The following is a 27,523-nucleotide window of genomic DNA, read 5'->3' on the forward strand; positions in this document are numbered from 1 at the left end:
AGCGTGGCTGGACATTTTTCAGCTGAAGGATCCTGAAAATAGATGTAATTGATTGTGTCCCCTTGGAGGTGAAACATAGGATAACCATACTAAAAAAAAATGATGATGGTGTAAAGCCTTTCTCTACTCTCAGTATTTTTTCCTTATCTGATCCCCACCTGCAGCTGGGAGTTGGCCTGGTTTTTATTCTGCTGAAAGACCTCTCCTAGTTTGCTGAGATCCTTCCCGTAATGCATGCAGCAAGGTTTCTTTCCAGACTGTTCTTGTTAGTTTTCAGATGCAGCTGTATCTGTGTGAAAATTCAGCTGTCTACCACAGGCATCTTCAGTGACCAAAATATAACGTTGCTTAAAACTTTAGGGAGAAAACAAAGTAAACTAGGTTTCTGCTTGCCAGCACGATACCTAGCCGTGCCATGGTTCTGGCTTTGCAGAGGGCGTGTGTGTCAAAGGCCATTTATGCCTCAAAGGAAGTCAGAACCATCCAAATGCTAAAATGAGGTTGAAAAGGGAAGAAGCAGAGAATGTCTTTCATAAGTGCTTTGGGACCAGCCCCGAGGATACCCATAAGAAAGGCAGGGGGAATTAAATGTCAAAATAGAGATTTCTGGCAATGCTAATTATTTTGCATTTTGTAGATAATGGTTAAGAGAACATCTTTGTTTTTATGGTACATCAGACATGTGCTTTGAGCCCACAGCTATAACTTAAATGCCATGTCCTTGCCCAAAGGAGCCTTCAATTCAGCTGAGCCTCTTTATTTTATAGAGACATATGTCTGTTGGTAAACAAATCATGCTTGGTTTTCCCTTCCACTCATACAAGCAATTATCATTACAGGGCATGAAATCGGGCCAGTTGGTTGCCTTGTCAGGTTCTCCGATTCCTTCTCCTCTGCAGATCCTGCCCAGAAGGATGTTTCCCAGAGCACAGCTGGGCATCTCGTGAGAAGTATTAACAGCAAAACGTTAGTAAGGGAGTCTAACGTCCACCAGCTCTGGAGCTTTCACAAAGAGGTGGCTGCACAGTCATCCAGGTTGCTTCTTAAATGCACCCAGGGCCTTGCCAACAAGTGGGATTAAACCCTGGCTGCAGCCTCCTTTAGGGAGGGCTGGCAGGAATAAGACAGAGAGCAGAAATCTGGGGCAGGAGAGAGAGGAGGATGTGGGGACGAAGGCCCCACGTGGGGCAGGGGGGGCTGGGGAGGAGGCCAGAATGGCGGTGGCAGGAGGCATCTTGGGAGGCCGGTGGGGAGAGACTCTTCCAGGTGTGATGGAGGGAAAGGAGCCAAGCCCACGAGCAGCCAGGTTGGTGCTGGTTTTTCTCCCCAGTGCCCGTCAGTAATCCTGCAGCGGCAGCGAGCTCTGCTGGAAACGCGCTGGTGTCAAAGGGTCCTTGTCTGTGAGCAAACGGCACGGCACAGCCCCACGCAGCTCAAAAACACTTCAAAGCAATTTAGGTGGCAAAAGATGTCGTGATAGATCTGTTTGGGTCTGTGGCCGTGCCGCAGAGCTGATACACTTGCTCATGTTTAATCGCGTACGAGTTGGCACAGGGCGCAGCAGCTCCCGGAGCTGAAGGAAGCGAAGCTTCCCCTCAGAGCTAACCCGGCCAAGCTGTGGAGAACTCAGTTTAAGGAGCACTGGGAAGTGGGTGGCACAGTGTGTGACACTTAGCAGCTCCTGTCCGTCTCAGTTCTGTGACATCTCCTGTGTTGGTGAGGCCGGTGAAGGCACCCCTTGTAATGTACAGGTGGTGGGTGAAAAAAGAAAGCCGAAATGACACCTTTCTCTACGCTGACCTCCAGAAATCTAGACTCCAGAGGCTGTGATACAAACTCACTTGCTTTTCTTCTTGCTTTTCTCATAGGCTTGTTGTATTTCATCCAACAGTGCTCATGACACGATACCCTCACTGTCTGCTTTGGGCTCGCTGCTCCTGAGCAGGTTTGAGAGCCCACCTGGGATGGAGAAGGCAGCTGCTCACCTGGCGTAGGAACCGGTGCTCTCGGTTGCCATTTGTTCTTCTTCTTCCCCAGGCGTGTGTTCAGAAGCACTTAAGGCTGAGAGCTTTGGTTTCCTGGTCATTATTTCTCCCAAGATGTGCTCTACCATGCATGCCATGTCTGCCGGCTTCCTGCTAGCTAAGCGGTATATTTTCTATATTAAAGCAGGCAATGGCATACATCTTCCTCAGCCAAATATGTTTCTCAATAGTGGGTGTAGGAGAATGTCATCCTCACTGGGTGTTTATGTCTGCCTTAAGTTTCTATGGCTGCTTATTCCTGCCTCACCTTGGTGCGTGGGGAATAGTCCCTGCAGCCCTGTGTGTAGAGAGCAGGACCCCAAGCTCTGAGCTCCTCTTGGAGATGTGGGGGAGAGGTGGTTGTGTGCAGCTGCAGGTCGATGTTTGGACAAGGAGAGCAATAAATTTCAGAATCTATGTCATTAAATTGTGCAGTTTGGTCTGGGCTTCTGTCTTGATCTTGGGAACTGTTTGTTAATAGTTAAGAAGGCCTCGACAGATTCTGAACTGGTTAATAAATAACTCAGAGAAGAGAAGGTTTCTTTTTTTAAATTACAGGTTAGTTTACTTTATTTTTAATGATGTTCCTCATGTGCGTCTAATAAAAATTGCTTGAGAGCCTAAGTCAAACAGCACAGGTTAGTGGCATTGGAACCATTTGTGCTTGTTCCTGTGTCAAGCCAACGCAGCTTTGTTTTATCCTCTTGCCTCCCATGAAATATGCTATAGGATTAAATATCCTATAGTAATTAAGGATTGAAGAGACCCATGGAACCTGATCACAGTCTGTCCTCTTGCAAAATCGGATTACAAATTCCAGGTGGCGTCATCTCAGGTATGAGGTGCTTTTAGCCAGAAGAAATCAGCTTATTTTTGTAATAGCGCTCCTGAGAACTACGGCCCATGAATCTGGGATTCTGTAATTGATTTTGTTTCTCCATATGTTGAAACAGCCCGAGCAGAGAGTGTTCAGGCTCCCATCCCCCTAGATTATTTTGTGAATGTTTCTTTCATCTTAGATCACAGACAGACAAGCATCAGCTCACGAGGTGTCATGTACCAGCTACTGAATATAGAGCTGTAAGAAGCAGAAAACACAGGCTCTGCTTCTTTAATTAGTTCATGCATCTGCTTTGTTAGCTGATCAGAAGTCCAAGAGCATAAGGAGAATTTGGCCCAGGACACTGATAGCCATGCAGTGAGATCATCAACAATTTCTTCCAAGAGTGAAGGTTAAGGAGTCCTCCTCCTAGGTCCCAAAATAGATTTCCTGTTGAAAACCCAGATAGTTGCACTACTTCAGTCTCACACAGCCACTTCTTGCCATTACGGGAAAAATAACAAACCTCGGTAGAATTTGTGCCCCGATGCACATGTTTTCCAAGAGACCCTCAGCTGTGGCTGAAGTCGAGGGGTCTCGGCACTTTTGCTATCTCACAGCTGGGTGGATGTGTCCCTCACGAGCCGCTGCTTCTCGGTTCAGATAGATGTCCCAAAGGGCGAAGACAACCCAGGGGTTCAGAAGACTGATGTTTGCTGGTGGAGGAAAAGGCTTGAATGGTGTATGGAAAGATAAGATAAAATATGCTTGTCTGAGGTTTTTTTATGCCTTGGGAAAGGTCCGTTAGGCTTCATTAGGAGCTGCAGAGAGAAACTTCTGTGTGTGAACAGGAGGAGCAACGTCAAACAAAGATTGTGCCATATGGGATGGTTTTGTAGTCGGCTGGTGGCTGTTCCCTGGAGGGGAGACAGACTGCAGCCAGCATGGGTGTTTTAAGCAGGTACAGCCACCAGAAAAACAGCTGAGACTGGGTGCATATTCTTGTCAAATGTGAAGTGTCTTTTTTTCAGGAACAAGAGCGGTGCTCATTTGTTTCACACATTTTAGCCTGACCATCCATCCATCCATCCATCCATCCATCCATCCATCCATCCATCCATCCATCCATCTTTCCAACGTCTGCCTTAGCATTGTAACTTTAGCAAGCCTGAAAAGCAGCTGTGTGTGTGTAGAAGAACTGAGTTTCTTCTCCCCCCCAAGTCGCTCTTGTCTGGCACCAGCCCCCCTCAGAGCAGCGCTGCCTTTGCTCCCCTGGCACAGAGAGGCTGCTCGGCTCAGGGACAGCCAATATTCATCACCATCCTGCTCAGTGTCACGCTGGCCTGGCCTTCCCAGGCTGGGATGGGCAGAACTGGTTCAAGAGTCTTCTGAATTCCCCTGAAGATGGGATGCTTTGTGGGAAAACCCCTTCGTCCTAGGAGTTGTGTCACTGGTGCTTCACATGAAGCTGTACTTGTAGCCTGAGAACATGGAGTAAGTGGGTGGATAAAGTTAACTCTGTTGTGCAACTTAAGTCTGTCATGCAAGTGGGAGCAATGCTGTCTTCTGGAAAATATCTGACCCCCTGGAAACACCAACTTCTGCCCATGTTAGTCTGTCAGCCTCAAGCAGCTCTTTGAGTTGGGGTTACAGCCATGCTCGGTACTTGGAATGAGAGGAGCCAGGCTGCTCGGTTTGGTATTTGGTTAGGAATAGGTTAATTGCATGTGTTTAGTTCTCAATACAATAAAACCCAGATCTGGCATGGTTGGGATCTTGCTTTAACCTGAACAGTATGCACAAATGTAAGTTTGCTGCCAAGGACCCATTCTGAGCTTACCTGTGGAGTGGAGATTGGCAGTGGAGATTGGGAAGTGTGTGTGGTGAAGACAGGGCACAACCCTTGTAGAGTGGGGCAATGCATCGCTGCTTTGCCTCTGCCTCTCCTGAACCCTGGTGGCAGGCACAGACCCTACCCTGACATAAGAGCCCTTTCTAGGCCTAAATCTAACGGAAGGAGCTGACCCTGCCCTCAGCTTTCCCGTTGACTTCTGTAGGACGTAGCAAGAAATCCTCTTCTAAACCCTGATTGTGCAGTCAGGAGTCGGACAGAAAACAGGCATGGTTTGGACGTGTGTGGGCTCCTAGGTTTCTGAGTGATGGATGCCTTGGGTTAAGGAGAACAAGGACTGAACATTTTGAGTTATTTCTACATCCTGCCTATCTCATGAGAGTGTTTTTTGGACTCCCTTTTCCAAGTGTGTCCTTTCTATCTCTAAGTTTTGGGTTAGAAATGCCTTTAGCCCAGGGCACGTGCTCTGGTTTTTTCAGGGGCTGGGGCTGGCAGAAGAGGACAGCCTGGGCACAGCACCTGTCTGGCATCAGGATTACTTTCCTTGGTCCCTGATCAAGTTGTGCTTAGCCACCGCAAGGTGCCCTGTAGATTTTACTTAAAGCAATAGATTTATATCGCAAACCATTTGCTGGCAGCACCACGTTATTCCCACTTCTGTGCCAAGCCTTACTTGGCTGCACCTGCACTGTGAATGGGAGAGGAGGCTGCTGTTCTCCGAGCTGGACCTGTTTTCTCTCCCTGGTTCACAAGGCTCCCAGGGCAGTTTTACTGAAACAATTGGGAAGGGGACGTCGGCATGTTTTGGTGAGGAAGGGGGCGGGAGCCAGCAGCAAGGGCTGCAGAGACGTGAACCCTGCCCTGCTGCTAAATGCTTCGCACGCCGTGCCCAGGACACCAAGGCAGGGGCGAGAACAGAGGGCTGGAGAAGGAAGCAGAGGCTGGGTGATGCCACATACCGGGGCTGCTTGCTTGTCTCCAGCCCTTGCATACCAGTCGCATCGCTGTCCCGAAAGGGGCAAACGGGAGCAAAGCTCACCCAGGCCTGGTATGCAGGCAGGAATAGACACAGATGCACCCACGCCAGCACACACACCACGTTTGTTGGGCTCGGAGGTGGAGATTTGTACTTGGCCTGTTGGCGCACAAAATAAGACTTGCTCAGGGGAAATGGGAAACCTGTCCCAGGAGAGATGTTTTAACTCTCTCCAAAGTCTGCAGCTTTCTCCTTCCCCACGGGGAGAGTCCTTTGTCTCGGAGCGGTGCCTCTCAGCCCATTTGTTCCAGGCAGCTCGCAGCCTGAACTACGTGGTAGGCACAGAAAAAAGAAACAAAGAGATGTCCAACTTCTGCCGCTTTCCTGGAGCCATAAAGAGCGGCATGAGCACATTGTTTTGGGTTTTCGTATACATATAAATATTCTCTGTGTTGTTTTGTGACTCTCCTCCTGTTCTGTGACTTCATCTGTGGTCTTTGGAGGACAGGCAGACTACTCGTGGATGCCATCCTCATCCTAGAAATTACAAACCTGGCAGCTACCCTAGCTCTCCCTTTCTGGCCTCAGGCCTATCTGCAATGCTCGTGGCACATCACAGGAGCCAACACGTGCTCCCAAGGAGTCTGCTCTCCATGAAGGACACAAGTGTCCTGTCCTCACACATGGAGCTACTCATGGCTTCTGCTCCCGCTGCTCCTTTGCTCGTTGCTGCGTCCCCATGGCCTGGGAGCTGCTGAAGCTTTGCATCTTTGAAAGGGAAAAGTCAGGCTGGGGTAAATGACTGAGAACAACGCTAGCACATCCGTATTGTGGATACAAGAAGTTAGGGGGTAAAACTAGCGATTCTATGGATGGGATTTCAAAGCCTCCAGCAGCCCAGGCTTTCCTCTATATAAAATATGAGAGCTGCTCGCTATCTCTTTTCTTAACTTTAAGAATAATCCTTTTGGTTCACCCCATTAGCATTTCGTTAAAAGGGACCCTTTTTCCACACCAGCCTTTCTGAAGAATGATACAAGGCTGCTAGAGGAGCGACTCACCTCGTGGTCTTGTCCCACCCCTGCGCCCAGAAGCAAGCCCACGGAGGTTTCTGGAAGCAGAGGAGAGCCCGAGACATCACCCAAAACACTGCAACGAATGGGGCAATGGCTCACACAGGCAGGCTGATCTCCGGAGGTCCTTCTTGGAGGAAACTAAATTAAATTAAATGGGGATGGGGGGGGTTAATTTTAAAAATTGCTATTTATTTTCACAGCACCCAAAACCGTGCATGGCAGCAGGGAGTGTCCCGCAGAGAAGCAGCGGGGGGATGGCAGCACTTACTTTTCACTCTTGCACTGCTACTGGCTCGTGCTGGGTGCCTTTGCTGGCACAGAAAGCACTCGAGGGCAGGGTTTCACCGGCACTTTGAGGGGTAAAAGCCACCGCTTCCACGGGAAGAAGCAGTCTCGCCGTTTGTCCTGCCCTTGCACCAGCTCCTCCCTGGTGTGCAGGTGCGTGAGCCGATTAGATAAGTGACCTGGGTTAAAACCAACCTGGAGGGAAGGAAAGGTGAGATTAAAAGAACAGTGAATTTATTTCACTGGCATGGCTGGTTTAGGCTGGCAGAGTTTATATCAGAGCATGTGAAATGGCGATGAAAAGCCTTTTCTTTCCACGATGGTTCTGAGTTTTTGGACCAAAGCTTTGTTATTGTTGTGGGATGTCTTTTTCTTGTAGCTGAGCATTTGTCAGAGAATTCTCCTCATTTTCATTCACTCTTGGCAGGGAAAACTCAACACTTCCTCGGTGAGAGCTCACTGGAGCAGGACTAGGAAGAGGAGCATGGCGAACTCCAGCATAGCTACTGAGAAAAACCAGAGCACGTAGTGAGAAAGTGCCTCTTTGGTTTAGGGCTTTAACAAATTACCTGTGTAAGCAGGAGTTTTTCCCAAGAACTAATTTCACTTCAGTTGGTTCAATTTCACACTGGCCCCATGCACAAATGCAGTTTGGCGACCTCTTTTTGCAGGCTTTACTCGGGGAGTAACACCTACCCATGGCTGTTTCAGCGAGACTTCAGGGTTCAGGGCCGTGAACTCCTTTGTGGAGCTCTGAGCAGCAAATCGGGGGTCTGTGGTTGGTATTTGGGGTGATGGATTTTGAAGGATGGGGAGTTTGAGCTTGGTGCTGGGTGAATCTGCAAAGCGAAGGATGGGAATTTCAAGTGAAATTTTCTCCAGCAGCCGGGCTTTGGCAGGTCAGGAGCTGGCGGCTGTTATCGGAGCAGGCTTCAGAGATATGGGTGCTGTGCTCGGTTCATCACCCCAAGTCCAAGTTCCTTTCCTGGTGATTTCCTACCCTCCTGCAGATAAGCTGCAGCTTGCTGCGGCATCTGTAGCACTGGGAACAGCCCTTGTCTGGAGCTGCTGGACCTCCTGGAAACCTGGCATTAACGAAGGGGTCACCGTCCCCTGCCTGTGGAGCGGATTGCTCTGATTAGGGCCGATCTCCAGCGCACAGAGATGACCCTCAGTGGTTTGCCCCTAGCAGACAACTGTCAGCAGAGGCGGCAAATGGCTCAGGGAAACTCAGTTCTCTTTGGAAGCTAACTCTCAAGGCACGGTTCTGCCATAAAACCACCACCTTTTCCTCTCTACAGAAAAACCACGCATTCTGCAAACATCCCTGCATGCTGGCAGGGCCGCTGCTGGAGGAGCAGGGGACGTCTCCTACCAGGCGTTGGGCAGCTGGGTGGCCGCAGCGGTGCGGTGAGCTGCTGGCGTGGGTCACTGCTCCAGCACACCACTGGCAGAACAGGCGGCGTGCGGCACTTCGGTGCTCGGGGTATCCTAATTACCACGGCTTGGCTCACTGAAGGGAGGGAAAAACCATGGGTATTTGCACGGCGATGTTAGCGCAGCCGTATATTTCTCCTCGGGAAACCCGTGGCTGCTGACGGCCACGGCTTTGACCTCCCTGGGGAGGCACTGATGAGATTTTGGTGTCCTGCACCTTGCTTGCCCTGCTGGCAGCTCAATCTGCAGGAGCACGGTGGTTTTCCTGGTAGCTTTCTCTTACTTTTCCCTTTCCTATGGTGGTTGAGGTGTTCTGGTGGCTTTCTCTTACCTTTTCCTCACCTGCTCCTTGCTTTCGCAAGCCTGTTCTCCCTTCTGTTCTGTGATTCCTTGCGTGCAAATCTCTGCTAACTGGGAAAATATCAGAAGTTCCACTCTGCTCTAACCCCCTTGATTTTATCTTTTTTTAAGAGTGAGGGACCGTCCCCTGTCTGGGGCAGGGTGCTGAGCTGCAGGGGCTCTCGAGCTGGCCCACACATCTGCTGCAGCAGTCGCTGCCCGTGCAGAGCCAACGTCAGCACTGAGCAAGCCCCGGCTCCAGCAGAGGTCTGAGCAGAGACTTCTGCCCAGCCCGTCGTTCAGGTCGGGGCACATTCTTGGGAGCAGCAGCTTACCCGTTCATAGTTCTTGCTTCAGCTGCAGCCTACCGAGGCATTTTTTCCCAGACAACAAATCTTCCTTATCGGTAACTGCCCGGGTAGATTAAAAGATGGTAAAACAATGGAGGGTGAGCTGGGACAAGGGGAAAGGAGAGCTGCAAGCACGTTACAAAGCTCTCCCTGGCCATGGTGACTCTGCACAGCCCATCCCGAGGCCGGCTGATGTGTCCTCCAGGACCCAGCTTGCTGCTGGCACATGCCCGGGGGCAGCCGGTTGGCCTGGGCCGTGTCACTGCACGGTGGAGGAGGGCCACGGGGCAGGATCCTGCTTTGCCAGGGCTGAAGGTGCCAGGGGGCACGTTCCTCCTCAGCAGCCAGTCTGTGGCACCGACCCGTCACGTGCCTGAGCTCTGCGCTGGATGTGACTCTACAGTGGAGACTTGTTCCCCAGAAAAGAAGGTTTTGAGATGTCTGTTTTGTTGTTTTTTTTTTTCTAGGTGGAAAGATGTGTGAGTAAAAAGGGAAGGACTTCTTGTTCTCTGTGGGGCTTTGAAAAGCATCCTCCATGAAAAAGAGGCCCTTGAGTTTAGATTTACAGCAGCCCGAGCAATTACCCGGCTGTATCTAACATCTGCCACTCTCAAAGGATCTCTTGGTTACTTAGCTTTGCATGGTTTCTTTTCTGATAGTCACAGGTGTGTGAGCTTGTGTGCAGTTTCTTCACTCCTCCTGATGCAGGAGATACTTTTAAACCAGCGTGTCATCAGGTTGGGCTGACTTCCCATTCATTCCCACTGGATAAGAAGGATGTTCTGGTCAGCACCTCGTGGTTTTTTGAAAGGAGAGCAGGGTCAGCCGTGGTGTCTGGGCCAATCCCTCATTGCCAGAATACCTTCATTTAGCTCTTTTTGTCTTTAGAGACTTCTCTAAGTCTGCTTTACATCTGAGCATACTAATGCACCTGAGCTGAGAAGAACTGTGGAGGGAATTGGTGCCAAAAAGAAGAGCAGGGTGACGGCTGTGCCTGGCTCCCAGAGCGATGCGTGGGCCCCCAGCCCCTCTGAGCTTGTGCCCGGGTGCAGCACGTGCCCGAAGGCTGTGCCCCCGCTCTGAGCACCTCCTCATCCTTCCCGTCCCCTGCCGGCGGCTCCCCAGCCTCGCGGTGGGCTCTGCGACCTGCAGCGGCTCCGTGGTGTGAGCAGCCACGTCCTGGTCCCCGACGTCTCTCCTGCACGCAGAAAGGGAGGGAGAGGGAGCCAAGAGGCATCCGTCAGCCCTTCGTGATGGTACAGCGGGGCTGCGCTGCTTGCCACGAGCTCCTCGGAGTAACCAATTGCTCCCAAGTGACAAGCCCCATCTTTCCATTTTCAGGCTATTTGTGAAAGGAGGGTGTTTTAATTTCGATTTTTAGTTTTGTTTTACTTTTGATGCCAATCTCTATTGTTTGAGGAAACTTTTGCTAGGAAACTGGGACTGGAGAAAAGGAAACTCAAAGACAGAGCGGCCCAACCCTTTGCAGGAATCTGTTCTCTCCTGAATGTTAAAGCTTGTCATTTTTTGATTTACTGGAAATGATTGGTGTTTCCTTTGTTCTCCTTTGCGGTGGCTGCTCCGATAAACCCTGAGGGATGCTTTCCTTGGACAGGTCTGGAACAATTACAGCAAAAGAAATAAGGAAAGTAAACACATGTCCTGTTTTTCCCTATTCCATTTCTGTTAATCAGTGGTTTGCCTTGCTTCAGAGAGAGACTTGGGACCCTGCCTCTCTAATTCCTGGGGACTTTACAAGGCTGCAAACCCAGAAATACCAAATACTACAGAGCTATGTGGTCTGACCTTTGGGGTTTTGGAGAGCTGGCTCCTGGGGCTGGTATGGCTCAGAGACGGAAGTTCTTTTGGAGCTCGACGTGAAGCTTGTCCCGGCACAGAGCCCTTTCCATATGCAGAAAATCCCGAGTCCTTTCCAGGACCGGGGCAGGGGAGTGCTGCAGCCCCCGGGCTGCACAGGGCTGTGTGTGGCCCAGCAGCATGCAGGGGGATGCTGTAGGCTGGATTCTGCTGATAAACCCCCGCTGCTTCAAGGACAGGGCCTGGCAGATCTCAGTGTAACGCTGAATGAGTAACTGCAGCCAGAGCGAGTGCGGACGGAGACCTGGCCAGCAGTCATGTGCGGAGCGGTGCTGCTGTGGGGAGCCACCTCCAGCCTGGTGCTTCCTAACGTGGAGTCCTCATGTCCCAGGAGAGCTGCTTCACGGAGCTGTGCCAGGGGCTTGCCCCTACGGAGTAGCCTGGGTGCCCCAACCCACGCAGCAGGAGACCTTCCCAGTGACGTGCCAGCTGCAGGACATCTCTGTGCCTTGGTTTCTCTCTGTAGAAACGCAGTGCAGCAGCCCCTGCCTCCATAGGGTTCTCCGAGGCTTGTTTGTATTTAGCGAAGCACTGACTTGCACGGAAAAGGAGTCATGAAAACGCCCCCCGAGAAGGCACAGCCCGAGCACTTTGGACTGCTGCTGCTTGGAGCTGCAGGGACGAGCCTCGAGTGTGACGCTGCTTGCTGTGGGCACCTTTGGTGCAGCTCACTCAGTCCCAGTCCTTGGCCGCGTCCGTGACCGCTGTGACCAGATGTTACAGCGCTGGGGAGGGAGAAAAGGGACCGCTGCCTCTGTTCCTGGAGGGCTTAGACATATGTGACCCTTGTGGGGACCGCAGCTGAGTGACCCACTTGTCCCATCCTGCCTACAGCTTTGTGTCCCAGGCCTGGCCGTGACCTGGTTGCTGCAGCACAGACACGACCCACGAGGTCCGAGGGGACACGAGGAGCCACCAGCTGGTCTGCTCACCACCCTTGTTCCTTCCTCCCGTGCCAGCCTTTAAAACCAAGCTGAGGGTGAGGGCAGGGCACGCCGAGATGCTCCAGATGCCCCAGAAACCTTCCCCGTGGCTTTTTTCAGCTGGCACACAGCTGGCAGGCTGACGGTGGGAGCAGCTGGAGGGAGATACCCAGCAGCACTGTTCATAAAAGTCCAGATGAAGGATTGAAACACCTGCTAGCACCAGGAAAAATGTTTGCTCTGGGACGCTAGGAATTACACCCTGTGGTGCACATGGCTGCTCACATGCATAATTTCCTCATCATTGCCAGTTAAAGAGGCAGATGATGGATGGGCCAGTGTAAGCCAAGAGCAGAGTGAAGGCAGCAGGCTCAGTCCTTGCCAGGTAGTGGAGATGATGTCTCGCAAACTGTTCTCTTCCCTACCTGGATGTGTCACAAGTACTGCGAAGCATGTCCTCCTTTTCACTGCACGGAGGTATATAATAGATTCCTCTTCTCTTTAGACAAAACCCTTCCATAATAAAGTGCACTTCCATTCAGAATGGGCATGGTTTTTAAAATAAACAGGGAGAATTCATGGCCATGGGAAAATCAGTGACAGATCTTCTGTTGATTTCCTCCCGAATCTCAGTCCAGTTCCTGCCCTGAGCAAACCCAGTTCAGACCAAAGAGAGATGAGCTGGACTTGGTACTTGATGGAAAAAGCTGTCTGCTACAAGCAGGGACTTGGTGCTGCATAGCTGCTTGCCAGGGAGAAGCTGGTCCCAGGGTAAAGGAGCGGAGCCGGCTGGAAGACGCAGAGACTGGATGTCTCTCCCATGCTCTGCCCATCAGCACAGCTTCCTTGCAAGAAGCTGCTGGAAGCTGATGGCTGCAGAGCCACCACAGCCTCTTCCTCAGTGCTCAGCTCCTGCTTTTTTACAAAAGCCCGTCTCTGCACGTGTTTTGACCCATGTTGTTTTGCTTGTAATGCTCAGCAGATGAAGACAGATGGCCAGGTGAAGACGTCTGCCCCGGTGTCCTACCTGCAGCTGTCCCTGAGCATCCCCTGGTGATGCAGTGGCTGGACGCTCACTGAGGCTGCCAGGAGCAGACCGTGAAAACCTGCTGGTACCTTCCCACTCAGCACGTTTACTTCAGTAGCTCGGTTCCTTGCTGCTCCCAAAGTGCTTGTGGCAGCATTAATTTTGTGCAGCAGCAGCAGCTTGTGGCAACTGTCCCTGCGGAGTGCTGTGGACAGCCCCTGCTGTCTGAAATTTCTTTGAGCCCAAACCCCCTGCTGCCCAAGCCTCACAGGGCAGCAGGAGATGTAGGTGAGCCGGTGACTTCCAGGGCATTTCTGGGGGTAGCACTTGAAGTAGGTGCAGGTGGAGTGCTTAGCCCAACCAGACGTGTGCTTTAGGTACTGCTTTCACTTCCTAACGTACTTAAAGAAACGCTGGGTGAGCTGCAGGGAAGTAGCTGGAGACGGATTACAGACACTTACCTCTGGAACCCTTGCTGGGTCCCGTGCTGAGCTGACGGTGGCTGGCAGACCTCTGACAAGCTGCTGGGGCAGTGTAGCTCAGGCAATGGACATCCTCACCCAGCCGCCTCTCGGCATCCTGCCAGGGACAGGCTGTGGCGATGGGCACGGGAAGCACAGAGATCCCCGAGCTGGCCAGGACGGGCCAGGCAGCCCCATGGCAGTGTGTTTTTCGGCTCACTGCATGCACGTCCCTATCCCTCAGGGCATCCAAGGCAGCAGCATGCTCCCGCATCCACCCTGGCTCACGTGCACGCAGCCCAGCTCCCCCAGCACCATTTCCCAGGTCAGCCCGGGGAATGTGCCCTGCGCCCTTGTCCCTCCCCGGCCGATGTCACCGGCTGACTCAGCGCGCCGTCGCTCTGGATGTGCCGCCTGGGCACTGAAATGGGAAGAACTATAAAAAGACTTATAGCAACATTTGGTAGATACTGCTGCTTGGGGAGGCCTCGCTTTTCTCACAAGGCTGTCTGAGGTGCTTCGGAAAAGGGCTGCCTTCCAGAAGCTGCCGAGCCCTCGCCCTGGGATAACCAGCTGCCAGGAGCGCACGTCGATGGGCTCGTGTCGGTACAGTCGTGCCACTGGCTGCTTCCAAAAAGCCAGGCTGGGACCTTGCTTCTTGTCCCCCCCTGGCTGTTTTGGTGCAAACCTCTCCGAGTGCGATGGGCTACGTGACTTGTCAGGGTGGGTCTCATCTGTGAGCGTGCAAAGCCTGGAATGGGGCTCGAGCTTTTCAAAGGGAAGGGTTAAATGTCAGGCTGAAAGGCTGGCTCTTTGGCACCGCAGAAGAAAGGCTTTAATGTCCTATTAAGTTTCGTAACATCCCCTTCATCTGAAATTTCTTTGAGCCCAAACCCAGTCTGGGGGCGTAATGAATTCAGCGTTCTCCCTTTATTAGACAGCTCTGGCTTCTGCAGTTTTGTAAACATCCCCAAATCCACGTGGCACTGTAGTAGCTGTCTGTCAGCTGCCTATCTCCAAGTGCCTCTCAAGGGGAAGAGAGATCCTGGATCCTGCTCCCAGTCACAGAGAAAAAGGGATCAAGGTTCAGATCTCAGTCTTGTTTACGGGAGGAAAACTCGCCTTATGTTGGGATTGGGTCTCAACTGGTGCAAGGTCAATGTCTTGAGTGCCTGCTGGGATGGAGCCTTGTGAGTTAAGTGCTGCCTGAGCTGGTGGTCCTCCTAGCAGTACCCATTTAGTCACAGGATTGAGATTCATTACTAGAAATTGCCTGTTAAAAATTAAAATGTGGGTAAATAGCTGTAAATCGGGTCACTGAGCTCATGGAAAAAAAAAACAAACAAAACACAAAAACCAACAATGGCCAGGCTCATTGCACAGCTACCTGGCGTTGTGGATGTTCTCCAGGAGCGCTGGCGCTGCTCTCGGCTGATGACTGCTGAGCTGGGACCGTGCAGATCCTGCCCCACGTGTGGCAGGTATTACAGTGACCCGCGTGGAGGCAGAGCCAAAAGCTGGGTGATGCAGAGGTGTGTCGTGGCCAAAAGGATGGTTTTCGGCAGCAGGTTGGTGGAAAAGGGCTTCCCCACGGCCCGAAGGGTTTGCCTAGCATATGCGGTGTAGAGGCAAGATTTAGAAACTGGAGCTGTTTGGTGGAGTCTTTTCAAAGCTGCCATTCCTGGCTGCAGGGCTGTTTGCTCCAGTCCAGGTTGTTGAGTCTCAGAGGGGTTATTGTTGCTGATTTTAAATCGCATCTCTTTCTTTAATAGCCGAGATAGCAGGTTTAGGCCGTTATCTCCTGGGAAGACTCTAAAATAGGCACCTAAAAACCCGGTACATTTTAAGAACTACCAATGCCTTACAGAACCTTGATGAGCATTTAATTTGGAGACAATTCTGCAGATGTAGCACATCTTGGCAATTGTTTTCTCCCCTTTTTATTCTGTTAATAAGAATGCATGGAAACAAGAATGTCATTCATTAGGAATCCTCCTGCTCCGTTCCTCTTGCCTGTTCCTTACCCGCTCTCCTGACCCTCTCCCCGTGGCACACGGAGATCTCCACGGCGCCTGGCCGTGTTTCTGCAAACTGAGCAGCCGATGTCTGACACCAGGCGTTCTGCAGTGGTTTAAGATCACCAGTTATGGTGGGATCACGCTTGATTTGCATGGTCTCTGCATGCAACCTCCAACGTAATGAGGATGCAGAGAAAAGGCTCGGCTTACTCTCAAGCACTGGATACATTTCTACAAATTTCTGCACCGAGCCTTTTTCACAAAAAGGTCTAACCTGAAGCCTCTTGCAGAATTTTCTGTTGAATTAAAACAGTTATTATGATTTTTTTTTTATAGCAAGGGAAGCTGTAGCTCTCTGGGCTACCTGCTGTAGGAGAAAAACCAGGCACCATATGCAATGTAGCTATTGCTCGCTCTGTCTCAAAAATGCCGAACTAGGGGAGAGAATTCGTCCCACCAAACGCCCACTAAGCACATTTTGAAAATCTGGTTTCTCAGCCTTTCAGGAAAGGAGAAGCAAAATCTAGCTATGTTCTTCTTGCCTGCTGGAACCGGGCCCTGTTTCATGAAATTAAATGGCTAAGGAGAAAAAAAAATATATCCAAGGCAAAGATGCTATTCTCAACAAAGGGAACAGTATATGCAACAGCTTCTGCAGCATTCCTGCAACATGATGTCTTTCCTTGCAGACTCTCAGTTAGGGATTGATTGTCTAAGCAGAGAATTGCCCGATTCAGAAAGGCTTAAGGCACACTTCATGAACTGTTTGCTAAGAGGATGAATAGATGGGCATGTGTGTATATAAATCTATAAATCATGCCTTGTTCTGCCCTGAAGAGGACAGCTGAGATTGGATTCTTTGTCATCTGATTTCATGTTCCCCGGGCTAGGGATAAAGGCAGCAGTGTTATGCACATGGGGTCAGGATTCGATGCTGCGGCTCCGGAAGGACAATGCGTGGAAAACAGGAGATAATGTTAGTTTTGAGGGCTGGAGCTCACAAAGGGAGCAGCAGCATCCACGCAGCCCTGGCGTGTTCACGGTTAAGGGAAAGTCCCGACTTCATCTCCTTTGGGTTCTCCTTCGCACCAAGGGGATTTTTTATATGAACAATACGTGGGTTCTGGCTCGAATCCACGTGGTGCTTGGCGGCACTGCTGCCCCCAGCTTTGCTGCCCATCCCCGGCCTTGCCCCGCCGTGCCCGCTGAGTCGCGGCGCTGATGCAGGCGCGGGGCTCGGGGTAGCCAGGAGCCCCGGCTGTGCGAGAGCCGTGACTCATCTCTCGCCTGGCTTGTGCTGGGTGCGCTGAGTGAAGTGCAGGAGATGTGCAGAACAAAAGGCTTTGCTCGTCTCTACGTGGCAGCTGCGTGCATCTCGCTGGCCCCTGCGTGCGGTTTCCCCCCGTGATGACGTGCTGGTGGGTGGCAGTGCGCGGTTCCCGGCACAACCCGGGTGCGATGGGTCCAGCCGCACAGAGGTGCAGGGTTTGGTGGGCTCTGCTCTGCCCCCGGCCCCCGCCAGCCACGTGCGGAGATCCCCCGCAGCCCTTCCAGCCACAGCTTTGTGCTGGGTAGCTGGCACAGCAGCATGGGATCTCCCGGGCACAGAGCTTCACTCTTACAAATTAACTGTAAGCCACCAAAGGTCAGCTCCCTTTTGCTGTAATATGTTTGAAAGGATTGAGAAGAATGAACAAGAAGTGAAAGATTTTTTTTTTCCTTGACAGTTTTCTGGGTCATCCAGTATTCCTCCATTCTCCTTCCTCTTCCTTCATTTCAAAGGACTAACTCCCAAGTAAAGACTTAAGAAGTTTGTCCTGCGTTTGGAGGATGTCAGAGGTAGTATGTAAGGGTTTTTTTGTTTTGCTTTGTTTTGTTTTTACATGAGCTCTTAAGCTGTAAAATATTATCAGCTACTGCATTTCCAAGCAGCCTTTCAGTCATTGCCCTGCCTGGGGAAATGAGTAACAGGGGAGAGCTGAAAGCACGGGCAGCGGTCCCGTGTTTGTGGTTCTCACTTGTCCTGCCCTCCCCAAATTGCTCCCGGAGGCCACTTGGAGCTGTCTGCCTGCTTCGCCTGCCACAGGTGACCTCTCCTCACTGGTGGTTGGGAAAACTTGGTCTTTTGGTCTCAGGGAAGGCTGGTTATCTGTCCCAGCCGTCTCCCAGTTCTGGCAGAGCTGCCTTGGCAGGAGCAAGCTGCTTTCCAAAGGCCACACTTAGAAGAAACCCTCCTGTCAACAAACGTAGACGGTGGGTTTTATTTCTTCGGAATGGGTGCTTTCTTCTCTCCGAGGGGATTCCTCAGTCTCCCCAAATTCCTCATTTGGTGGTTAGATCTCATAAAAGTCATCTTCCTTCTAGAAATACTGCTTCTTGCTAATGCCAGGCCATCGACGTGCTGCACGGTGCAGAGAAAGCCAAACGTCCTGGGCTGGCGAGGCGGCTAGCCAGAGGGATGGAGAAAGCTTTGGAAATGGGTACCCGGCCTGCTGGCTGCCTCGTGACCCTTTGCTAAATATGGGCCGCGTTGCATTTAAAAAAAGCAGAGGGGATGGGAAGCCTGGGGGGGTTACTAGTAACAGTTGCAGATGTTACGCTCTGGGTTTATTTGTTTGGATCTCCCGAGCACACTGTGATCCCAAACTTTTCCGCTCTGACGGAGGAACTGGGTGAACCAACAGCAGTACTTTTAGTCCTGCCTGAAGCGGGTGAGTGTCCACGGCTCCCGGTTCACACGCGCTTCCTCTTCCCCCAGGGTGGCAGCCCCTCATCTTCATCACCCCTTACCCTAAGAGCCAAATGTGGCTCCTCCTTCACCTGGCACTGCCTCTGTTCCTCCCCAGCAACTGATAGCTGTTCTCAGGTCTGGGGTTTTTGACCCAATGTTGCTTGTCAAGACTACGTTTCCATGCGGTATTTGAGGTGTGGGAAGGGGTTTCCACAATGGTCCATATTTATCTTCTGCATATCAATGTTTATCAGAAATCATCCTCATTTTCTGAAAAGTTGCAGTTTGGAAATCAGTACCTTTCCTCTTAGCGCTTCCTATTCCTCATGTTTCTGAAAATCATTCCCTGCCTCCAACGAGCTTGTGACAGGTATACGGCATGCAGGGGCTGTGTCCTGGCAATTTCTCACAGTACTGCCAGAGATCAGCCTGTTGCATCCAAAACAAAGTACTTCAGCTTTTCTTCCCTTATTAAAATAATAATTTTCCCGTATGTAATGTTCCTCAGATCTCCCGTGCAAACATCAGCTTACCCTGCTGCTAGACACAGGCTCGTTTCTGCCTCGCAGACAAGGAAGGCAAGGCAGAGAGCAGGCAGCTAACCCGCGAAGGTCACACCACCGAGCAGCAGCAGGGCGAGGGCTGTAATACAGCAGATAACCTGCTCCTTCCCTCCTGCTCCGGTCAATGCCGCGCGGCACCGGCAGTCCAAATTAAGAGATTATAATGCATAATCCATACCGGCGTGCCAAGAATTCTCCAAATCGTATTATACTGTCACACAAAATGATGACTCATTCGATAACACAGCCCACAACCAGTTCCTTTATGTTAAAATTACATGGACAAGACTGGGTTTAAAAAGAAAAATGAGGGCTTGTTATGTGTGTAGTGAATGCTGAGCTAGAGACGCTTTCTTTGAAAGAAATGGAGGGGGGTATTTTTATTTTGGCTGATGCTGAAGGAGCATTTGTGAGCGTGTTTGTTGACAGTGGTGCTTGGGACCAGAGATGCTGACATTCCACTAACAGTAATAGGAACTGCCTCTGTTCGTTTCTAAATTGGAAATTCTTCCTTACATGGGCCCAACCCACCCTCCGCCCCCGGCGAAGGAAAGGGCATTCGTCTGGGACTCGCAGATGGAGCATCTCCCAGCAGAGCTGGTGCCTCTGGGACCGCGGGGTCACGGCCACAGGTCCCTCATCTCCCCATGCCCTGTGCAAAGGGCAGGGAACGACCCACGGCTGATGCTTTTTGGTTCTCCGGACGGCAAGCGCCGTTCATCTACAGGGATTAACGGCGCAGCAGAACAAACAGCCGCACTCTTCCCAGAAAAGATGCTTTCCCCGAGTCTCCCTGTCGATGCTTCCTCTCCACTGGCTGCTCCTCGTTCCTCCCTGCAGCCTCATCATCCTCGCTGCAACCCCGGCTTCTGCCCCTTATGGCTGCCTCTGCAGCTGCTTGGTGACCGTGTTACTGCTCGTACCAAAGCCGTTCGGGATGCGGCTCATGGGGGTGACACCGTACTGAGCCCTGCCGCACTGTGGTGTCACCGTTTCCTCTCTCTGCCTGGGCTGCGATTCCTGCAGCCAAGGAATCCATCGCCGGGTCCTTTTTGCCAGCGATGCCCACACCTTCTCTGGCTGAGAGTTCCTCCGGCTTCTTGTCAGAGATTACTTTTCCATACGCTGCACGACTGGCACACATCGCACCGCTCGCTGCATGGTGAATACAGAAGTGCCGTCAGGGCAGATGGGCACTGCTGCTTCTGAAGCCTCACGGGGTTTCTTTGACCATGGGATGGGTCCAGCTCTGCGGGCTGCATTTCCCTCTCTGCGTCAGATCTCATGGGTTACCTCTGGCCCAACACCATTTTGCCCTGTCTCCCAGAAAATGTGCTTTAATCTCCCCAGCTTTGGGTAAATAAGCCTCACGGCAGCCAAATCTTCAGCAGGCAGTAAGGGCTCGGATCAGGAAACAGCTTCAATTGCTGAGCAGTCAAGGCCAGTTCAAGAAGCTCTTTGGAAGGTGCATGTTTTCCTACTGTTGCGCTGGAAGCTTCTGCTTCCCTTGATTTCTTAAAGCGAAAAAAAAAAGAAAAGTAAAAGCCAGTTTCTGTGTGACCTGTGGGGACCCTGTGCATCCTGTGCTAACGCTGAGAGCAGGGGAGGAAAGCAATTGCTTGCAGCAGTTGGAACGTGTGGGTGGCAGGACGGCTTTGCGCGGTGCCGGAGGACGCTCTGTACACGCATCCCTCCTAAACAAATACCTCCCAAAACGTGGATTATGGGAATTCAGGGAATTCAGGGAACGACAACTTTTTTTTTTCCTCCAAGTAGGAGCGATGCTCATTAGTACTCTCTTTCCAAAGGTGAGGTGCAGAGGCTGGGAGGCTGTGAGATGAGAGACATCTGTATTTAGCAGTCAGACCTACTGCCTCCCCGGGCAGTCACTGAGCCACTAGCTCGGGGGGAAGGAAGCACGAGGTGCCAGCGGGAGTGGGGTTTGTGCAGGGGGAAGCACGTACTGCCATGCAGCACAGCTGCAAAAACGAGCTTTTTGCTGTGCTTGTGTCAGTAGGAACGCAATTCTTTCTGTGCTGCTGCTTGGTGTGTTCATGCTGGGTACGTACTTGTTGAAGAAGGTGCGTCCCATGTCACCAGCGTGCGCCTCGGAGGGACCGTGTCCTGTTCCTTCCTCTTCTAGGTGTGGTGGCATTTGCTTGCTGGAAGAGCCTTGTAGGTTCATGCAGTCAACTCACGTATTTTTCCAGGGTATTTCTTGTCTGCAGTCTCTGACAATTCCCAGGGAGCTCCCGCTTAGTAGGGGAGGGAGAAGGAGAGCTCAGGGTGAGATGTAGTGGAAGTACTCTGGACGGTCTCAGAGCTCCAGACAGCTGGGGCTGAAACCAAAATGGATGCTCCAGGTGTCTGCTCGGATTTAGAGTCACAAAGAAAAGAAAAGAGAAGAACTGAAGGTGCAGGGATGTGAAGCCAGAGCGAGAGGTGACAGCCCTGGGGCCGTGGAGCAGCGCTAAGTGCAACTTCCCAGGCAACTGTTTGCAAGCAGCAATCTGGCTTCCAAGAAACGATGGAGATTTGGGGAAGCCCTAAAGGTGGCAAAAGAAAAAAGGGTAGGTATGGGATGAAGGTTTTCAGTGGAGCTAAGCTGTGAACAAGACAAAACCGGCCAGTTTGAGAGAGGGAAGCACCCAGCAGCTGGGGCTATCGGCCCCCTGCCGTGCCCCCCATGCAGCTGCCCTGGGAATGGCAGGAGCTTGTGCCCCGCCGGCACAGGGGGGTCGCTGCCCTGAGGGGGGAAGACCGACAGAGCTGTCAGTGCTTTAACTCACTGTTGCTGAAAGAGATGAGCCTGTCATTATTTACTGCCATCTGTTAGATACACGAGGCTGACAGCTGATAACAGTGATACCTTACAACTCACATTGTCCTTCATCCTAAAAAACCCAACCCCCCAAGGGGTTTGTACAGACAGTGCGACTCATTTGATGCTCTAAGGAGAGTTATAGCTCAGGCTGGTATCAATCAGCGGAAATTTAGCTGTTCTTTGGAAGTAATTTCCATCTCTGGAAACACGACGTTGATGAGTATGTTTATGTGAGTGTTACCATTCAGTGCAGCCCATACCATCTCGTGAAAGGCCTGGGCTGTTTACACGGGTATAGGAGGGTTTGAACTGGATCCCTGTCTGTAACAAACCTTAGGTGGAAGTCAACCATGTTTGATTCAGAAAGAAATTTGTCTCTTTTCTTTTTTTGTCCCAGATTTTAAAGCCCTGGGTTGCGCATTCACACATGGTAAGATTTAGAGGCGATTCAGGCGAGCTGGGAAGTAGACGTCTTACGTCCATCTGTGTAATACAGAGTGCCTTTCGGACCCTTTTTCTCTTGCATGGTATTACCCTGAGTTGAATTTGGAGGGGGGAGGAGAGGGGCACAGAAGATGTAGTGGGAGAAGCAACAGCACAGCATGCATGCCTCAACACAGCTGGATCCAACATGGGTAAGGGGCTGGGGCTGCTCCCTTCCCGAGCTCTGCTCCCGAGCCTGCTGCTGGCTGACGGGGTGACCTTGTACATGTCTCCTGTGCCTCAGTTTCATCACCTGTAAAAAAAGAATAACGTCACTAACCTTGTCTGCAAAATGGTTTAAGACCTAGTAATAAAAAATACTAGGAAAGAGCTTGGGTGCTATTACTATTTTATGTCTGTAAGTGAGAATGCAGGTATTAAAGTGAAGGACACCTATGGGGGTCATTCTGTCCTTTGGTCAACACGAGGGTGAGAGAGGGAAGGGGATTTCTTCAGAGGAGCAGCCATCTGTCAGGCTTACAGAAGAGATTACTGAAGTGTGTTATCAATAGTTATCAAAGCTCACTGGAGCAGAAATAATTTAAACATGCTAATGAGCCTTCATTTGTGGTCCCCTGCTCTGGACAGTTGGTTTCCTTTCTGCGTTTCTGCAGGCGGAGCAGTGACTTTGCATTGCCTTTCAGTTCCCGCTCCGTGCCATCTCCTGGTCCCCTTGTACTTTCTCAGTGTGGTTTCTGGGGAAGATGAAGTCATCTTCACCAAACTATTTCTCGTGCTTATTGTTTAGCATTGTGTGAAGCGGGTTATTTTAACAAACTCTACATTTTTACGATGCGGAGAACTAGGAGCGTTGATTGCATTCCTGGAGGCTGCCTCCATGTCCTAAGGATGTGCATTTCCATGTCATTGTCTTCTATTTTTGTCTCGTTTTGGGGGGGAGGAAGGGCTGGAACACCCTTGGGAAAGGCAGCGACCGTCTCTGGGCTGCTGTGGACGGGGTGTGGAAGGAGGGACGTGGCGTGTCTCCCGGTCTGCCCCCGGGGAGGTGGCAGGCAGCCCGCACACGGCGAGCACATCGCCTGCCCTGGCAGCCCGCAGGCAGCTGCGGAGCCCCGGCTGCGGAGAACCCCTCTGGCATGAAGACTCGTTTAAGCCCTAAAATAACTACCACTCCCTGCTGAGGGAAACTGGTCGGGATTAGGCAGAGCCTCCCGTTCCCCGCTGTGCAGTGAAACGAGGACTTTCCCCTCGGTGCTCAGCGTGGCTTTGCTCCCCTCCCCGTGTCCCCGAGGGGCAGCGCTGTGCGCAGTGCGCCAGCTCCTGCCCTGTGGCACCGGGTCTGGTGCTGGGGGCACCGCAGACAGCGGGAGACATATGCCAACCTAAGACGACAGCAGATGGGTGCAAGCACTTTTAAGAACAGCTGCTGGTGTCTCGTTCGATAATCCCATTTTTAACAAATCCATCTGGTGGCACAAAATAGTGGAAATTAGGTTTTTCTGTCCCCTCTCATCTCCTGAGCCATACTTGACCAGTTCAACGTGATCTAGGGATTAAAGGCTTGTTATTCTACCTTATTTTGCCTGCAATAGATCAGAGCCTGATCTCTGCCAGGCCGTTGAGCAGCTGGTGCTTGGCTCTCCCCCTTTCCACTTTATGTCCCAGGACATGTCCGAGTCCATGCAGGCAACTTCTGCCACGGGAAGTGCTGGCCTTTCCCCACCACCATGCACCAACCCAGTGGGGTGGCTGCAGTGCATTTTGTGGCTCCCACCCTCCCGTTTCCCCCTTTTTAAAAGTAAGCAAGCAGTGCCAGAGAAGAAGGGCTCGGCAGCATCACCCCTCAGCGGGGCCAGCAAGGAGATGGAGCCCCTCGCCCTCCTCTAACTGGGCTACGAACTTTCTTTTCTGTCTGAGACTGGAAGATGGAAAAACCACAAGGCCGATTTCGCCGGCACCGGGTGTCCTTCGTCACCATGGCATCGGTGGGCTCCGAATTCGCCAGCACAAGGCTGGCCTCAGGCCCCAGCCGTGTCAGGGCGACGCGGGGCGCCTCACCCAAGGCCACCCCATGAGGGAACGAACAGGGATGGGGGGCGCCCCAGTCCTCGGGACCCCTCGGGGCAGCACCTCCAACACCCACCCGCGCCCTCCCGCTCCACAGCCCCCAGTTATTCTTCTCCCTGAGGCACAAAGCGGGGTCCCGGGGGTGGCGGAGCCCCGCGGGGCCAACCAGCCCCCTCACAGCCGGGGCGGAGCGGGGCCGGCGGCGGGGCGGCCCCACAGCCCCACAGCCCCGGCGAGAGGCGGGGGCTCGGCCCGGCCCGGCCCGGCTCGCTTGGGCTCGGTTGTGCTCCGGGCCGGGGCGGAGCCGCCGTGTGGGGCGGGGGGCGGCGGGGCCGGGCCGGGCCGGGCGCTGAGGGAAGCGGCGGCGGCTGAGGGAGGAGGGAAGGAGGGAGGCGGGAGGCGGGCGCTGTCCATGGCCCTGCGGAGCGCCGGGCTCCGCCGCGCCGCCGAGCGGAGCGATGGGCAACACGGTGCACAAGACGCTGCCAGGTACCGCCGGGGCTCCGGGGAGGGCTGGGGGGTGGCCGCGGGTCGCCGCGGCCCCGAGCGGGAGACGGGGTCGGCGGCAGGGATGCTGCGGCCGCCGCCGGAGGGGTTCCCGCAGCCGGGCCGGTGCTGCCCTGCCTCCCCGGTGAGCCCTCCGAGCGGCTGGCTTTGCGTTTCCCCTTCTTCTGCCTTTTTTTTTTTTTTTTTCTCCATGCAACTTTTTAATGCAGGAGGACATTGTTCAGAGCCACCGGAGGAAAAGTGTGTGGAAGCGGGTCTCGAATATTTCCTAGCCTGCCCTGGTTTTAAACTGCCTTTTTAGCCAAGCGTGCCCTTGCACGGGAGGCGTGCGGGTTCCTTTCCTTTGCAAGTTTGTAACTGTTGGGCTTTTTCCCCCCCCGAGAACCGGTGCATAATGAAAGCAGTTGGTCGCTATAGAATCAACAGTTTTGAATCGCTGAGCCCTTGCCAGCCTGTGTCTTCGGCTAGTTTGCTTTTCTTTTCTGCTCTTGCAGAGCTCCTGCCTTGCATCCTTTGTACTTTGGGCTCCCATAAATAAAAAGGGTATTATTAAACTTATTTAAAGAAGCAGGAGGACCTATTGAACACACACACACATGCCTCCCTGTAATCAGCCAGGGAGCTGAATATAGAAATAAAGAGAGGAATAGATTTGCATTTGGATGTGCCGTATATTGTCTTTGCAAAGAGAGGGTGCTTGGGACCTTCAAGGCACAAAAGAAAGCTTCTGGCTTGTGGGTTTGCTGTGAACCTGTGATTAGATTTTTAGTTGCAAGCTTATGCACCTTTTGCTTTCCGTTCCATTTAAATGGGAAATCAGCTACTTTCACAATAAGGAAGTTTGCATTTTTTTAAATACCTCACAAACCGCCGTTGTAAGGCATGCGTGACCTTGGAGAAAATTCATTTCGTGGGTCAGCTTTTCAGCTGGAGGCAATGTCAAGGGACGTATGCAAAAAACCTGAGAGAGCCAGGGCTATATCCTCGGGTCAGGGGAGGTTCCCCTGGTAACGCTAGACCTTCCCCAAGACAAAATACCTGTACCTGCTGGCCATGGGATCTAGCTGCGAGCTGTTTTACAGAAGGCTGAGTTGTACCAGCCCTTCTGCCTATTGCTAGAGCAGTATCTCCTGAGCAGCCTCCCTCTGCACAGCCATACACACGTGAAGTTAAAAAAAGGGATGACATCAGTTGTACCGCAGTTCTGCGATTAAAGAGTTCCTAGTGGTGCTTCTAAAAGTCGTTGAGAAAGAGGAAAAGTTTGATGGAAAAAACTTAAGGCTTGATTTATGCAGACCTCCCAACTCTAGCATTGTTCTGGTGGCCTAGAAATACGCAGTCCTGTCCTGCCAGGTGGAGACCGTCTGTGGAGCGCTGCTTTGCTGGGGATAGTCCATTTGCAAACATTTGTCAAATTGCGCAAACCCACGCAGGACACTTGAACGTTGTTTGCTAATGTGCTGTAAGATGCCGGGAGTGTGTCTCTTCCTCAAATTCAGCCGTGTTCAGTTCTTACGGGGTAACGATAGCCAAAAGAAGCTGCTAGCCTGTGACTGCAGAAAAGATTACGGGCATTTGCAATTTTAAAGTATATAAATGTATTTTGTCTAGCTGGACATAATTCAGCAATTTTTCATATTGATCTTCTTGGGTACATTGTTTGTCTTTCATTAGCCAGATGTCATTAGGGAGGGAAGTAGGTTTAGGGCTGTTCTTGGAACAGTCATCTTGAAAATTGTAAAGTTCTTCCAGCAGACTGAATGGTTGGATGAAATCCTATTTATAAATGCTATGGCTGTTTAGAATTACTCAAAGATAATCAATCAGAATTAAGTCTTTCCTCTTTTTTTTTGTCCAAAGTGCACCTCTTTTTTTCACCCTGGCAGACTGAGCACTGCATTTTCACTCTTGTTTTAACTAACAAAGGAATTGCTCTCCCCTGCCCTATGTGCGTCAGTAGTTTATTTATAAACAAAAATAAAACTCCCCCAAACTAGCTTTGCCTACCTGTTGCGTTAAAATGATTAACTGTAGAAACCTACAGATGTTGTTCCCCTTTTGTTGTTTTGTTCACCATAAATAGGTGAAGGTGGAAAATGTCTTTCCTTTCTGATCAGATGTAGAGGAAGTGTGGAGGGACCTTCATCCTTAGGCTCCCGAAAAAGCCAAACAATCAACAATTCAGGTTTTCTATATAAATGTAAATACTCTCCTCAAATAGTGGAATTAATTTTTAAATCCTGTTGGGCACAGTTCAACTCATTTTTACATACAGATTTATTCAAAGAGGCTTTCGGCACTCGTTGCATCTTTAAATCCTCTCTGCCCACGTTTCCATTCAACGATAGCAGAGCACACACCATCGGTGGGGCAGAAATCTGTATCGGGAGCTTGGGAACCCCGTGTTTGCCAAGTATCTCATGGTTAGCACACAATGGATGAAGGCATTGTCAAATTAGCAGTGAGGTTTCTACCCGGAGTGGTATTGAAATGAGTAATAGGCCGGGGCTAATGAAAGGCAGCTTCTATATTTGAACCGGTTGAGGAGGCATTGGAGTGGAAAGGAGCCGAGATGTGTCAGATGCGCTTAACAACGGTCCTGAGGTGCTGGTGGAAGTCGCTGCTGTCAGGGTGGCAGCCGAGCGGGACGTGACACGTCCCCACCGGGCTGGCCGCTCCTCGCCCTCCGGCAGCTCCCTCAGGAGCCCGGGCCGGCAGCAGGCCGCGGTGCGGGAGCTGACGCTTGGACGCGGCTCGCTTTTATTTATTTTATTGCCTCCCTCTCCTTCACCCCCCTGCCCATTGTTCACGCTCATTTTGCGGGCGGGCGGTTAGGCAAGAGCGAATTCTTGGGTATTGAGGCACGTCGCTTTCCTGTCTCCTACAGGTGAGAGATAAACGAGGCGCGCGGCATTGCAGGG

General features: G+C 51.8%; 1 protein-coding gene across 8 annotated transcripts in view; it reads left to right on the top strand.

Annotated features, from left to right (window-relative positions):
- The window catches only part of NEURL1B (neuralized E3 ubiquitin protein ligase 1B), a 128,101-nt gene that overhangs the window by 69,478 nt on the left and 31,100 nt on the right, over positions 1-27,523 (top strand). Inside the window, exon 1 of one of the 8 annotated variants that reach the window (XM_080554739.1) lies at positions 24,429-24,584. The exons of 6 other annotated variants lie outside the window; for them this stretch is intronic. In XM_080554739.1, the coding sequence (XP_080410865.1) occupies positions 24,554-24,584 (31 nt within the window). In that variant the 5' untranslated portion in view covers positions 24,429-24,553. One more of the 8 variants, XM_080554740.1, reaches the window with a different exon arrangement.

This window comes from Anser brachyrhynchus, assembly GCF_964034855.1.
Source record: "Anser brachyrhynchus genome assembly, chromosome: 14".
Lineage (NCBI taxonomy): Eukaryota > Metazoa > Chordata > Aves > Anseriformes > Anatidae > Anser > Anser brachyrhynchus.